This window comes from Anolis sagrei, chromosome 2, assembly GCF_037176765.1.
Source record: "Anolis sagrei isolate rAnoSag1 chromosome 2, rAnoSag1.mat, whole genome shotgun sequence".
NCBI classification, from domain to species: domain Eukaryota; kingdom Metazoa; phylum Chordata; class Lepidosauria; order Squamata; family Dactyloidae; genus Anolis; species Anolis sagrei.
This window is the reverse complement of record NC_090022.1, coordinates 130,716,888-130,733,626: the sequence shown is the minus strand read 5'-3', so window position 1 is coordinate 130,733,626 and position 16,739 is coordinate 130,716,888. Positions and strand designations below refer to the sequence as shown.

The window sequence follows — 16,739 nt, the reverse complement described above, 5'->3', positions numbered from 1 at the left end:
CTGGAGAACAAGCCCTATGAGGAGCGGCTTAGGGAACTGGGCATGTTTAGCCTGAAGAAGAGAAGGCTGAGAGGAGCCATGTATAAATATGTGAGAGGGAGCCACAGGGAGGAGGGAGCAAGCTTGTTTTCTGTTTCCTTGGAGACTAGGACGCGGAACAATGGCTTCAAACTACAAGAGAGGAGATTCCATCTGAACATTAGGAAGAACTTCCTGACTGTGAGAGCTGTTCAGCAGTGGAACTCTCTGCCCCGGAGTGTGGTGGAGGCTCCTTCTTTGGAAGCTTTTAAGCAGAGGCTGGATGGCCATTTGTCAGGGGTGATTTGAATGCAATATTCCTGCTTCCTGGCAGGGGGTTGGACTGGATGGCCCATGAGGTCTCTTCCAACTCTTTGATTCTATGATTCTATGAAAACAAACTTTACTTTGAACTCTACTTGTAACAGTGCATTCTACTTTGTGCTACATACCAAAGGATAGGTGGATGGGTACAGTAATGCATTTTTAATCAGGAATAAAGAATGAAGAGAAGAGGGCTCAGATTGCCAAAAGGAGGAGGTTAAAAAGACAAAGATGCAAGGGAATATTACATTGTTCAGGTTACATTGTTCAGAATAAACACCAAGATCCAGGAAGCCCTGGCCCTTAAGCCTTCCAACTGGAGGTCAGTTGATATCAACAGTGCTGTGAATTTTGAAGAGGCACAAATAGAGGTCGAAAGGGAGAATGTGCCAAGAGGAAGGACTGCCAAGGAAACCCTTGTTGGGACTGTCTTTCATCTGGAAACGTATGTCCTCATTGCGAAAGATAATATAGAATAGTTCTCTATAGTCATTTATGGACCCACAAACAAGACTCTACCCTTGGAAGACAATATACTCAGCCATGAGGGATTGCCTATGATGAATAAGTTTGGTGATGAGTACTCAGATTTATGTAAAAAAAACCCCGTAGTATTTATAACAGAACACGACAAATGTATCATTCTCCATCTCTTTTTTAAAACATGTCTGGAACATTTTTGTCAGGCACAAGACCTCACTGTTCCCAACACAATCTTCTTAAACAATATTTACATGGTACTTGAGACCACATTTAAAACAGCAATTTCTTTGAAAAAATCAGAACACTTCTATTTAAATGCAAATTGTTTGAATGCATTTTAAGCAATCTTTCTCTTACTGATGTAGTTCTTTCTCACTCTGTTATAAGCATTTCACTGGCATGCTTGTTAACATGGAGCCTAAATCAGCACTACTTAACCTATATGCTTCCTGATGTGGGGCGGGGGTGGCCCATTACAATCTTCTTTCCTGAGTATACTGCAGTACATGTTACAATTCATGTATCAGTTCTGGTGCCCTCTAGTGGACTAAGGACCTTGTTTGTATTGGACTTTATTGCGTGCCTTCATGTCCAAGCTGTGACAATCCTTAGGGGAACCTAATGACTATGGCCACACAAAGCGTAGAGTATGTGCATGCCTTCAATTTATCTGCAGATTTATGGCAACCACATGAATATCAGATGGTTTTCTTAGACAAGGACTACTCAGAAGTGGCTAACCAATGCCTTTCTTTGAAATATAGCATACAGTGGTCAGTATTTGTTGCCAGTCTCCCATCCAAGTACTAACCAGGCTGACTTTATTTAGCTTTCTAAGAGAAGACAATATCGGATGACTCTAGGGTATTTAGGTCCTCTTTAAAAGGATACCCTAAAATCCAAAGAGGAAAGCTGACATTCCAAACACATTTAATGTTCTGATTATGTGTGTAATGTCTGCAAACTTCTCCTTTCTCATCTGACCACAGGCAAAAACAAGCATTCTGAAATTCATTTAAAGTCTGGTTAAGGGAAAGATCTGGATGCCCTACAGGCCAATCAAGAGAATGGGAGAAGCAAACAATGTTGGGAATGTTAAAAGGTATTCTCCATCAAATCTGTAACGGATGTTCATGCATATGGATCACTCGTCCTAACCTCACCTTTACAATGACTTTTGATAGCTCATCACATTTTCATCCCAAAATAAGATTAAGAAAAGTGCCTCTCAATTTTTTCATAGCTCATTAATATTCCCTGCAAAAAAACGGCACAGAAAGAGTTCCTACAAGACCAAGTCATTTAGTGCATTGTAATACCAAAGGTCATTCTCTGGTCAAGCTCTGGCTAAACATTATGTGATGAGGGAGCCCAACATCACCAGACCTATTTCCTATATAGATTTGGAACCAGAGCACAGCCTTAGGCAACACACTGCCACAGCATTGAAATATTTCAGTGTACTTTGTTCAATTGGAAACCTTGTGCCACCTTTCTCTCTTTATGTGTACACAGATGGACAATGTAAAATGAACACAAATTTAAAAATCATTTGTCAATAGTGCAGCAAGAACTGACTGGATTAAACAAAATGTCCTTAAACACTGAAAAGTTTGCAGGGACATAAAAAGGTTCACAAAAATATGAACCTTTTTTATCAAATTTGCCAACATTTACTGAATGGCAAATAAATACATTATTTTCAATGGGAAGTACTATTCCAAAACCAATATAACACGTATTTATGCATACAATTACACATTCGTGCCACTCTCCTCTTTTCTTTTAATTACTCATGTCTTTGTTCATCTTGCAAACAAAGCCAGAAAGTGTGGGATTTTTTTTCTGGCTCATGATATATAAAGGAAGAGCTCATAGAGACAAGTAGAGTCTTCCCTGCTTAAAACAGATGGAAGCATTGTGTAAACAATGAAGTATTCAAAAACTATGATCCATGGATCAGCATGCTTGAAAATAAAATTACGCCATAGTATATGCACTGAAGAGAATATCAACAAAGGTCTAATGGAACAAGATCTGAATATAATCTAAACTCTGACTTAATCAAATCCAAGAAAATGTTTAAGCTAGAGTTCTCGTTAAGATTATGATTATTATACCTGATATTACCAGGAAGACCCTGTTCTGATTAGTAATACTGACATCAGGGAATATTCTGGCAATAGCAGAGTTATGGAAGGTCATTTCGTGTTTCCAGAACTTAAGTACTCCCAGGACATTCCCTAGTGCCTAAACAAGTGTATGCAATTAAATATAACCGGTACACATTGGAAAAGTCCGAACCTGTCCGAACGTATCTGTCCCTATAAACCAGCTAGAACATTAAGATCAGTTGGGTAGGCCCTTCGTCCCACCCTCTTTGTAAGCATAACCGGTGGGAATGAGATACAGGGCCTTCTTAGTGGTGGCCCCTCGGCTATGGAACTTCCTCCCCAATGATATTAGATTGCTCCCCTCCCTCCTGGTATTCAGGAAAAAAGTCAAGTTCTGGCTTTGGAACCAAGTGTTTGGCTTTGGAACCAAGTGTTTATTTTTATCTGTTTTATTATTTGTTTTGTATTTATATTTATATTTAATATTTTGTATGTTTTGTATTTGCAATGTGGCACTGAAATGGCCAAACTGTAGGCCACTCTGGTGACGCAATGAGTTAAACCACTGAGATGCTGAACTTGCTGACCAAAATGTTGGTGGTTCAAATCTGGGGAGCAGGATGAGCTCCCGCTGTTAGCCCCAGCTTCTGCCAACCTAGCAATTTGAAAACACGCAAATGTGAGTAGATCAATAGGTACCCCTCATACAGGAAGATAATGGCATTCCATGCAGTCATGCTGGCCACATGGTCTTGGAAGTGTCTACAGATAACACCAACTCTTCAGCTTAGAAATGGAGATGAGCACTATCCGCTAGAGTTGGACATGACTAGACTAAATGTTAAGGGAAACCTTTACCTTTACTTTAGCTCAGTCTGTCAGCCACTATACCCCTTCCCGTACTTCCTCTTTTTAATTCTACAGCACAGAAATGCTTTCCTGCAGCTAAACAATTAATCACTACAACTGTGCTTCATTCAACATCATGAAGAACAGCTCCTCATGATTGCCTACAGAACCAAAGATAATACTTTGACTTACATTCACAGGGTATTCCTCTGCTATCATCACTCCTGACATAAATTTTACAAAGAAACTCACTCTGGAATGCCATGGTCAAGCAACAAATGCACACATCGGGACCTAAAACAGGTAGGCAAAGTACAGTCCACTTTGAACCTTATGGCATGAATGCTTTTTTTCAGTACTTTCATAGTTCTGAGACATGAGACACAGCCAGGAAAATCTACTTATATTGTATTTCTGATTAATACTGGAAATGACAGGTATCTGCTCCTGGGCAGAGCCTCTTCAGAAACTTTCAAAATCACTAGACAGAAACCTTTTGGTGGTAACTCCACCCACTTTCCTGAGACTATAAAGGAGCCTGGCATGGCACAGTGGGGAGGATGGGCAGGGTTGTGTGAATTCAAAGATGATCACCCAGAGAAACACAGTTACAGTAAGTAACCTGCCATTCTTCTTTGTGGTCTCTGTGTATCAAACAACTAGGTGACTAGCAAGAATTCATGACCAAGTAGAGGTAGTCATGACATCAGAATAGTAATAATAATCCATTTATTTAAAGCAAAATAGCAATTCTGAAAATCAGAAAAAAAAAATGATAGGTACTCATTGATAGGGATTAAAAGCATTAAGTTGCATGCATGCATAAGTAAATTGCCATATAATAGCACTGATTATGTCATCTTCTCTGCAAGAGACACACAATGTAAACAGGAATATTACAAAAGACATGAAAACCTAATGAAATCGTGATGACCTGAGGGCTATTACAACAATGCAACTCTTGCAGAAATCAAAATAGGTTCTGCCTAGTGATCCATCCGTGTTGTTCTATTCTTTTTGTTTCTAACAATACAAGAATACCAATAAAAGCTGAGAATTGAATAAATTTAGAGAATAATGTTATTCTTTTAGGCATAAACCCTAAGATACATTAATAATTTTTGCAACTATGTCAGGATACACAAGAGAGCAAAACTGAACATCCAAAATGGTTGAAAGCTAGAGATCTAGAGTCCAATCAGTAGTGTAATATAAAGATCGACTGTTTTAACCATGTAGCAGCCTTAGAGATATTATCTATGGGTACACCCTTGAAGAAGGCAGTAGAAGCTGCTGTGGCCCTAGTTGCATGGCCTGGATCTGACCCGGCCCATTTCTGATATATACACATTATATATAATATAATATAATATAATATAATATAATATAATATAATATAATATAATATATACATATTTCTTGGGGCTCCACGCGAAACTTTTGCTTCAAAAAGGGCCCATGTGCTAGGGTATTGAGACTGGTGCCTCTAATGAGTGTGAAATGCAGAGTATGACCTCAGGGCAGTGAGACCATTGTTTTTGGCCACAATTCTCAGTTCTCGTAAGGAAACTGGGCAGAGTTAGCATCAAAAGGTTTCTGTCTAGTGATTCCAGAAGGTTTTGAAGATGCTCTGCGCAGGAGCAGATACCCAGTTGTGTGTTTCACAGGGACCATGAAGAAGGAGCACACATGTTACACCTAGAGTTTTATACTGTATTTTACCAGTATTCAACAGCAACTCATGAGAATGAGGAAAGAAATGATCTGACATGATTCCTCTTCAACTGGCAGGAAATCCTTTTCAAGCTCAGGACTTAGTTGTAGACAACTCCCCCAAGACTGCTATTATATTTTGGGAGATAATGGAAAATCAGTACATGGATGTATATGGATGTAGAAAGATACCCCTATAAATGATAAAGGAGGAAAAAAGTATATACATTTGCTTGGCTTAGACATATAAGCTAAGCTATTGGGAAGAATAGTATGTGGGAAATGGGACAGGCAAGGTGAGAAAGTCTACTGAATGCAGGATCACACAAAATATAATGTATAAGCACAGTCTCAGATCTAAAGGATTTATAACTCTTGCCTTCTGAGGCATGCATTTCACCAGTCTAAGCTGTAAGGATAGATCTGGACTTATTTTTGCTAAAAGCAAGAATTTGTCCTATAGTCTCTGACAACAATATTATTGGCATGTGGGCCTTCACAGTGTTGCGTGCCACAATGAATATATTCCTAATCTGAATTATACATGGAGGTTTGAATCCCTAGCCAAACATGAGCATATTATCAGAAATAAGCTTCCCTCATCACCCCAGAGCAGCTTTTCATTTTCTTTCCTAGTTGAAATCCTCTTAAAATGTTTTCCAAAATATATTTAATAATACTAAGCATAACTACATCCGTAGAAAAAGATGTCAGCATTTGGTCATTACTCCCTCCTGCTGCTTGGACCTAAAATTATTTATCAAAAATGGAATAGTCCACACTACATTCAAATTTGTCAGGCATTTCTGAAATATTGGTTTTTTATACAGTAATACTTTCACAAGGTAATAATGTCAGCTTGTGCAGAACAGGTGCAGAATGCAACCCAATAAGCCTTTAGATACAGGTTATAAGAGACAAACAAAAAGACTGTCTAGCACAGCTATATGTACAGCATATGAACATCTGTTAACCTATAAAGAACAACCAAGCCTAGACTGAGCCAAGTGGGAAAGAACTAATTCTGGTCCTACAAAAACACTTTAGTGTTTCTTTCTTTTTAAAAAATAATCTTTATTGCAAGATAGTGATGGGATTGGGGTAGGAATGGGGTTGTGGATAGGTTGGAGAAGAAAAAAAGAAAGAAAAAACATAAAGATAGCAATTCCATCACAGCAATTCCATGATCTCATTCTATGTGTAGTTTTAGCCCTGTGTCTTCTTCTTGGAGTTCCCTATAGACCAAACTATGTGATAATGTAATTAATTAATTAATTAATTAATAACTATAAAAACTTTATACCCTGCCCTATCTCCCAACAAGGGACTCGGAGCGGCTTCCAATCATAAAAACATAATAGAGACATAAAGCAACTGGGTGACATAATGAATTAAAACAAGTCAAAATTAACACAAAATAATCAACACACAAACAATTATTATATAAAACAATTTAAACAAACTTTTAAAAGTCCAAACCATTGCATTGACCAATATGAGCCATGTAGTCTGTTTAGTGGTTAAGAATTCTTATTTTAGTCATTGTTGAATGCCTGTTTGAACAGCCAAGTTTTCAGTTCCTTCTTAAAGGACATGAGTGTGGGTGCTTGCCTAATCTCTCTGGAGAGGGCGTTTTAAAGCCGGGGGCCCACTATAGAGAAGGCTCTCTCTGTTGTCCCCACCAACCATGCTTGTGATGGAGGTGGGGCCGTGAGGAGGGCCTCCCTGGCAGATCTTAAAGCCCAAACAAGTTCATAGGGGGAGATGCAGTCATATAAGTAGGCTGGACCCGAACCGTGCAGGGTTTTGTAGGTGACAACCTGCACTTTGAATTGGACCCAGAAGCATACAGGCAGCCAGTGAAGCTGCTTGAGTAGGGGGTGGGGGTGGGTGGTACATTCCCTATAGCTTGCTCCTGTCAGCAGCTTGGCTGCAGTCTGTAGCTTCTGAGCCATCTTCAAAGGCAGCGCCATGTAGAGTGCATTTCAGTAACCCATATGAGATGTAACTAAAGCAAGGACCACCGTGGCCAGATCTGGCTTTGCCTGTCACATTCATTAACCAGAATAAAGGGCCCAGAATTGAGTCTTTCAAGAGTAACAGATGGATTAGAAAACTCAGAGAAGGGTAATCAGATATGCTTCATTAGTAAAAACGTTAATGAACTTGCGGTTTTCTGCAAAGAATAATTATGCTTGATGTTCCAATTAATGCAGATGTCACATCAACACAAGAGCAAATGGTCCCACAAGTGGGAAAGTATCCCATTTTTCAATCTTTCCCACATTTCATCACAAAATCTCTAATGTGCCATCTTATTTTTTGTCAGAAGTTGTTGAAACTAGGTTAAATCTACCAATAGAAAAGAACTAATGTGTAACACGTGGACAAGGTAGGGTGCATTTTATCAGCAGGGTTTAAGAGTTTTTTTATTGGTTGCAAATTTAGTCCTCTTGAGTAAGTCATTCTCATCTCATTTCCAATCATGAATCATTGGATGCTGCAACTAGTGGGAATATTCTTTTACAGTAATCTGCATCATTAGAAATCGAAACTTAGTGGTTACTTACACTGTCCACTGCAAGGATTTTGGCCCAGATGAAGACCAAAAGAGGTCTTAGCTCCCGAGCAGAACTCTGAAGCAGCTTTAACACATAGGGAAAAATGCCAACAGATAATGCCTGAAGAGAAGAAAAAAAACCCAATAAAAATGGGACATGAACTTGGGATGTGCAGATAGAAAGTTGATAGCATTAATCCGCCCAACAACATTAATACCCTAAAATATGTTTGATAAGCAATCTTCATTACAACAATGCTCCTGAAGTGATAAACTCTGCATATTTCTCTCAGGTCAATTTTAGTCCTGGATGTCACCTAGAATTTCAAATCCACATGGCTTGCCAAAACCGAAGCTTAATTTAGTACAAAATTTTGCTCAGTACACAATGTACTTGTGACACATTGTTACCCATATAATTCTGATTTGTTCTTCCATCTAGTCACTTATCTTTCACTAACATTGATCCTGTTTATAACAGACATGGTGTTTTCCTCCTCTAATCCTAATCATTCATTTTTTTACAAATAGTTACCTGGATCAATGGCTTTTGTGCACCCTGCCCTGCATATTTTAAAATCCTCAAGATTTTTTTTAATCCAAGGCTCTCTTTCTCTTTAGATCCAAGGAGTCATAGCTCAAATGCTAACGTTTACAAAAGCTGGGAAGATCTGTCCAATTTTTTATTATTTTGCTGAAACAGCTTGCTCATAAGTCCAGCATGCCCACAAGAATGTTTCTGCACATACACATCTCCCCTTCTCTTATCGCTGTGCCCAGCCTCAGATGGAATTGGAGAGGCTGAACAAAGAGGAGCATTGCTTTCTTCGGCTAATGTGAACTACATATAAAAAGGTATCTCATCACCTTCCACAGCCTGCTGGACTCTGGCAACCCGATTTATGTTGACCTCACCGTCATCTGATTGCTGACAGTTCATTATTTATACATGCTGACTATATAGGAAGCAGTATACTGTCTCTTCCCAAAAAAGATTTCTGTAATATGTACCCACCAAGCTAACAGCCCAAGGACCCAGATCCAAAAATCGACCCAGTAAATCAAGAGCTCGCAGCCGATGGACTTGACTCAACAGCACCTGCAGAAAACAACAAGAAAACCAGATTACCTTGAAATTTTGGTGCACATTTAACAAGGTAAGAGAGAAGAAGTTATGTTCAAACATCAACTTTTCAGTATCAGAATCAAGGTAACAGTTCATAATCTATATGGTGAGCAAGGTATGTTATGAGGGAACAATTGCAATACATACTTCGCACAATACATATATACCTTTTATGACCAACAATTAAGTAACTTCAGCTCACTGAGGAGTTTCTAGACAATATTCACATATTGCAGATATGAAGATATAATGAAGCCATAGGGAAAGATGAACATATATATGGAAAATGAACATGTATGCATATGTATATTTGTGGAACTGTTTCCAAAACATACAAAATCCATCTGAACAAATTTTACTGGACATGCTGAGGATAGGCAATAGAAGTGACCTCAGGCATTCTTTGCCCACATGTTCTTTCTGTGCCAAATATCATCTTTACATATTCCATAAAGGTATCTTGCCCTTTATTATGGATTTTTTCAAGAAATAAATTCAGATTTGGTAGTTTTGCATGAATCTATCATTTAAAATATTTGTAGCTCATTTATTTGATGAATAATGTTTTATTATTTATTATGTTATTTATTGGGAGGGGGAATGGGGGAAGGAGAAGGAGAGCCCTGCCCTCTCACTGCCACCACCTCCTGATGCCATGCTGCGCTTGTTTTGGGGAATCAATGCCACATCGCCCTGGAGCCCTTCCCTCGGGGTGCTCCATGCCCCATCCCACGCTACTGCCCCCCGCCCCCCGGGTGCAGGCTTCCAATGCCTCAACATCTTCTCCGGGCCCTATCACTAGCCATGTCTTATTTTCGGGATATGACTTATATTGTGCAAATTCTTAGAAAACGTGCTACAGCTTATTTTATGGATATTATTATTATTATTATTATTATTATTATCTTTATTTGTACCCCGCTAGCATCTCCCGAAGGACTCGATGCGGCTTACAAAGGCCAAGGCCTCAAAACATAGCATAACAAATACACAACTCAAAGCAAATCAAAACAATTAAAGCAATATCAATATGTCTCATTTTAGGGGAAACACGGTATAAGCAGCATGAAACCCAACCAAACCCGATTTTGCCTGAATTGTCAGTCTTTTTGCTTCACTAATTCTGAACCCTTTCCTGCTATTTCTTTGCAATTCACCCATTTAAAATCTCATCCTAGAATGTGAACTTTCCCAACACTCTTAAATACTTCATCATATTTTTCAGATGAAATAATAGTTTTAATTTTTTCTAAGCTTTTTCTCAACAGTGCCAAATGACTTGTCTGTAGGCATATAGGAGTAGCCATGGACAGGAAAAACACTCAATTTAAAAAGCATAGTAAGGTAAAGGTAAAGGTAGTCCCCTGACATTAAGTCCAGTCATGTCTGACTCTGGGGTGTGGTGCTCATCTCCATTTCTAAGCCGAAGAGCCAGTGTTGTCCGTAGACACCTCCAAGGTCATGTGGCCAGCATGACTGCATACAAAACATAAACCCACAGCATCACAAAACAGCCAGATGTATTCAATTGTCTTAGCATCACAATATGGTTTCAGATATGTACTGAAGAAATGCCACAAATAAAAAATAATTTCTGAAGGACATCTACCCCCTTCTCTCTCAAGCCACCTATACAAATGAGTAGATTAAGTATGTTTTGTTATGGAATGCCAACTGGATATGATACTTTTGATTTGGTACATTTTGGAGACTTTTATCTATACATAATATTCTACTCCCAGCCAACAACGTGTTACCACCTATACCTCATTTTTCAATTTTGGGGGATTTGGTACCTTTTGGAAACAAGCTCCACATTTAGTCTCTCCAATGTTTTTTCTCTCTGAACAGCACATGCTATGGAACTGAAAACCAGATTTTGATGTGGTTTAAGCTGTTCAGAAGCTTTTGACTTCTCAGGGGTGGAAACACTGTTGGATCATATGAAGATCCAACATATCTTTCTCAAACACACAAATCAGATAGGTGGGGGGGGGGGGGAACAGAAGGGTATCCAGAAAATATATATGTATTGTAGAAATGAAATTATAATAAAGCCTCAAGGAAAGATGTCCCAACTTTCAAATAATATTTGCTGGCATGTTTGTTGCTGTGACATAGAAAGCAAATGAGTGTCTGATTGTGAAGTTTGAAGTTGCAATTTCAAAATGTACATCTATAGCTGCCTCGTCACACTAGAGAAAAAATCCACTTAAAATCAGGTTTCTGTCTCCTGCAGAATTCTGGGGTTTGTAGTTTAGGGAGGAACCTTTAACAGCCTCAGTAAACTACAAACCCCAGAATTCTGCAGGAGGCAGAAACCTGATTTTAAGTGGATTTTTCCTCTAGCGTGATGAAGTGAAGCAGCAGCCAATATTGCAACCCCCCACTCTTTAAACCAAATTTCTCCACTCACCCTTCTCCCTTGAACTGGCAGTGCAGGTGCCCACTTGACATTTCAGAGGAAATATCAGGAGCACGTCACAGTGAATGAACACTACAACTCACATTTCATCTCCTATTGCGATGCACTGAAACTACAGTCTTATATAATTAGGCCATGATGATCAGCACATTTTGAGGACAGAAAATACATTGCATTTTTTCTGGATTCTTTTAATTTTAATGTTAATCTCTTCTCAAGATGCTAGTGCATCACTGTGATCAAACTAAAGAAGAGGTCACTACGGATTAGAAGGGATTAATCTCTAATATTACATTTCTTTATTACAGTGTACAGACATTGTGCATGAATAGTCTCTTGTTTAGACTGTGCTAAAGCAGTATGGGTGGGAGGATGGGTGGTTGAAGACGAGGGAGAGTGAGGAAGAGATACTCAGGTGAAAATTAAATTTCTAGTCTATGATATAATGAACAGCAGGAAACTATTCAAAGGGATTTGGAAGGAACAATACGGCTTTGCTTTCATGAATGGTAGCAACTTAGAATTAAAGGGGTGTTGGTGGAATTAGCGTAATACAAATCTAATAGAAACTGATTAAGGCCATGTCTAACTGTGCTAATGAACGAATAGCTCTGTAGACTTAATTTTAGATGGGCACAAGTCGGTGTCCCATCTCTGATTTCACTGTCTTCACAGAATTAAGATTCTGAATAACAGTATTCAATCTGTAGTTATAAACTGGTAATATTTCCAGCCTAGATCATAACTTAGTGGTTGCCATCCTCTCTTTTTAACATTGTAATGTTCTTTGGCCTGCTTTACTACCTACTGGTATTTGCACTCCAAAATTTTATCTCATTTTGTATTTGTACTGAGACTCATTTTGTCTCCAAAGTCCCGTTTTAAATTAAAATAAAACAGTTTTGAAAAGTAAAATGACATATTATGATCACATTTCAAAACTGTATTGAGATATTATCTAAGGACCAGGTTGTGGTGCAACGTGTTGGGAGTCAGCTGCATCAAAATCACTACTGACCGAAAGATCATGAGTTCGAAACCAGCCCGGGTCGGAGTAAGCTCCCGGCCATTTGGCTAGCTTGTTGTCAACCTTTGCAGCCCGAAAGACAGTTGCATCTGTCAAGTAGGAAATACAGGTACCATTTATGCAGGGAGGCTAATTTAAGACACCATAAAAAAACTCTCCAACAGCATGCAAAAAAATGAGGAAGTACGCAATCGGTGTCACAAGTGGATGGTGAAGTGACAGCTCCTCCAGTGGCTGGAATTCAAAGCATACCCTCATGAAGCTGGAAAGTTAAATAGCCTCTGTGTGTCTGTCTATATATGTTGTGTATCTATGGCACTGCCTGTCTGCCATGTATATGTGCATTGTGATCCGCCCTGAGTCCCCACCTCCTGCACAAACAGTACAGGAGGTGGGGAGGTGGAGGATCCCATTGGTTATGAAGACTTGAGTAAGGGGAAGCTGGGAATGAGTGGAAACATTAAAAACATCAAGAGGGACTGGCGGATACCAGTGAAATAAAAGAACAGAACACTTAAATCAGATTATGGGATTAGATTTAAAATTCATTAAACTTAGCACTTGTCTTCAACAACGCCTCTATAATACCTCCCATTTGGTATTAAACACAATTCTTTTATTAAATTAAAAGAGTTCTGAATCCACAAGCCTCTCTTTACTAGGTAGCTGCTCAAGCCATTTGATCTTTTTACCTGTTCTCTACAGTAACTATTGTGCAAATGAGTGTGTATTTAAAAGAAGAGGCAATCAGACTTCTTAAACCAATTAAAGACTGAGTACTTTAATGAATAAAGATTTTAACCTAATAAGTGATGCATAAACATATATCCACAAGCATAAATACATGTAAATTTATATATAACAAATCTCCTAAGAAATGTATATTTCAAAATAATTAAAATTATCTTTTGTATGGAAACCAAGATCAGCCCCCTTCCTCCTGACTTTCAGAAAAAAAAGGTGAAAACATGGCTTTGTGGCCAAGCCTTTGGCAACCAATACAGTGCAATAGATTACTTGGATTTATGTGTAACCGATCACTGGAATGGCCCAATCTTGATTGTGGATAATGTGATATTATAGAAGTGGTATTGTTTATGTTTTAATTGCTTTTAACCTTCTTTAGATTTTTAACTAAATGTTATGTAATTGTTGAATTGTTTAAGGCACACTGAATTTTGCCTCTCCTGTAAGCCACCTTGTGTCCCCTTCGGGATTGAGAAGAGCAAGATATAAATATAGTAAATAAATAATAACAAATAAATATTTCATTTCTCCTGAAAACATTAATCTTGCCTTACTTTAATAGTTCACCAATATAAGTGAAATGATAAAATCTGCAAGCCAAAATTCTGTGATTTCTTATTTATTTATTTATTTATTTATTTAGGAATATCTGTATTTGTATTTATGTGCATATTGAGATACACTAATCTAAACAAAAAAATCATGTATATGTCATATACATCTAATTTTATACATAATTTCTATTCACTGAACCATCCGAATGTACTGGAGTCAATATTTCAGTCAACAATTTGGACAATTTTGGATTTTGGGGATATTATATGATGCTATTTATGCTATTTAACAACTACATGAAACCGCTGGGAGAGGTCATCTGGAGTTTTGGAGTACGGTGCCATCTCTATGCAGATGACACCCAACTCCACTACTCATTTCCACCAGATTCCAAGGAAGCCCCTCGAATACTGGACCAGTGCCTGGCCACTGTGACGATCTGGATGAGGATGAAGCTGAAGATCAATCCTGCCAAGACAGAGGTCCTCCAGGTCAGTCGCCCGTCTGACCGGGGTATTGGGTGGAAACCTGTGCTGGATGGGATTACACTCCCCCTGAAATCACAGGTCCGGATTTTGGGGGTCCTCCTGGATTCAGCGCTGACACTTGATGCACAAACTTGTGCGCCAACTGCGACCTTAACTCGTGAAGTCTGACTTGACCATGGTGGTCCATGGCTTTTAGTTACCTCTAAACTGGACTACTGCAATGCACTCTACATGGGGCTACCCTTGAAGACGGGCCAGAAACGACAACTTGTCCAATGTTCGGCAGCCAGATTAATAACTGGGGCAAGTTGCAGGGAGCAGACGACAGCCCCCCCCCCCCCTGTTTAAGGAGCTCGACTGTCTGCTGTTTATTTTCTGGGCTCAATTCAAGGTGCAGGTTATAAAGCCCTAAATGCTTTGGGACTTGCCTACCTTCGTGACTGTATCTCCCTCCATGAACCAGCTCAGGCTCTTCGATCTTCGGGAGAGGCCCTCCTCTCGCCTCTGCCAGTTTCACAGGCTCGTCTTTTGAGCACAAGGGAGAGAGCCTTCTCCTCTGTGACCCCCCCCCCCCGAACTCATTACCCGGAGAGATTAGGAAAGCCCCTACCATAGAAACCTTTAAAAAGAACCTTAAAACCTGGCACCTCTGTCGCCTTTGGTGAGTAGTTACAGAACCTCACACTATTGCTCCCCTCAATGTTTCTGTCACTGGAGTACACGTCCCGTCCCGTCCCCCCCCCCCCCCCGCTTCTTGGGAAAGTTTGATTCTACAACCCCGTTTCTATGAGCTCTCCTTTGCAAATAACCTGTTCCTCCTTTATCTCACCCTGAGTTTTTAACATTTTATCCTGCACATGTGGCCCGCCGATTGTCATTGTGTTTATTGTAATTTTATATTGTTTAATGTATTCATATGTTTTTATGTAATTATGATGTCGTTTGTTGCTTAGTGTTTTTAGTTTTATTTTGCTGTAATCTGTTTTTCAGGTTGGCCTCATGTAAGCCGCCCTGAGTCCCCGCTGGGGGAGATGGTAGCGGGGTATAAATAAAGATGATGATGATGATATGGAAATACAGATATTTTCAAAAAAAATCCAAACACTTCTGGCCTCGTGAATTTTACATAAGGAATACTCAACCTGTAATGTTAGTGCTTATACATATGCACAAACGCACATGTTATCATTACCTTACCTAGTTATGCATGTGTGGGACATTGTATGCACACAACACACACACACCACACATGTGATTGGGTTGCTGTGACATTTCGCCCACATCTATGGCAGGCATCCTCAGAGGTTGTGAGGTCTGTTGGAAACTAGACAAGTGAGGTTTATATAGCTGTGGAATGTCCAGGGTGGGAGAAAGAACTCTTGTCTGCTTGAGGCAAGTGTGAATATTGCAAATGGCCATCTTGATTAGCACTGAATGGTCTTGCAGCTTCCAAGACTGGCTGATTCCTGCCTGGGGCAATCCTTTTTTGGGATGTGTTAGCTGGCCCTGATTGTTTCCTGTCTGAAATTCCCCTGGTTTGTTTTTTTTTAGTGTTTCTCTTTATTTACTGTCCTGATTTTAGAGTTTTTTTAAATACTGGTAGCCAGATTTTGTTCATTTTCATGGTTTCCTCTTTTCTGTTGAAATTGTCCACATGCTTGTGGATTTCAATGGCTTCTCTGTATAGTCTGACACTGTGGTTGTTAGAGTGCTCAAGCATTTTGGTGTTCTCAAATGATATGCTGGGTCCAGGTTGGTTCATCAAGTGCTCTGCTATAGCTGACTTCTCTGGTTGAGTTAGTCCGCAGTGGCTTTCATGTTCCTTGATTCGTGTTTGGGCAATGCTCCGTTTGGTGGTCCCCATGTAGACTTGTCCACAGCTGCATGGTATATGGTAGACTCCTGCAGAGGTGAGACAGTCACTCTTGTCCTTTGTTGAACGTAGCATTTGTTGGATTTTCTTATTGGGTCTGTAGATAGTTTGTAGATTGTGTTTCTTCATCAGCTTCCCTAGGCAGCACCTTTCATTTATGAAAGATACTGGGGACCAGACGGTTTCCTTCCCCCTCCTTTATGGAAATAGTTTGCCCTTTAATACACGCTGCCTTCTGGTTGTTTTTCTTACCATTTATCAGCCTATGAAGTGATGCAGCCTCTTATTCCCTTCTAAGTCTTTGGCAAAGAAGTTCTTGAAAATCCAAGGACACAATAACCCTGAAAGAATTCCCAAAAGCTAACAGGCAAGTATTGCTTTGCAAAATTAGTATTTTTTTTTTTCAACAACGCATGTCCAAGATATATTCTCTAATG

The 16,739-nt window shown here is 39.4% G+C and overlaps 1 protein-coding gene across 4 annotated transcripts in view; it reads right to left on the bottom strand.

Annotated features, from left to right (window-relative positions):
* Window positions 1-16,739, bottom strand: part of RPTOR (regulatory associated protein of MTOR complex 1) — a 422,313-nt gene that overhangs the window by 140,179 nt on the left and 265,395 nt on the right. For all 4 annotated transcript variants that reach the window (XM_060764302.2, XM_060764303.2, XM_060764304.2 and 1 more), the window contains exons 12-13: window positions 9,077-9,160; window positions 8,072-8,182 (exon numbers count right to left, since the gene is read on the bottom strand). In XM_060764302.2, coding sequence (XP_060620285.1) covers window positions 8,072-8,182; window positions 9,077-9,160 — 195 coding nt within the window. The remainder of the gene's footprint in view (window positions 1-8,071; window positions 8,183-9,076; window positions 9,161-16,739) is intronic.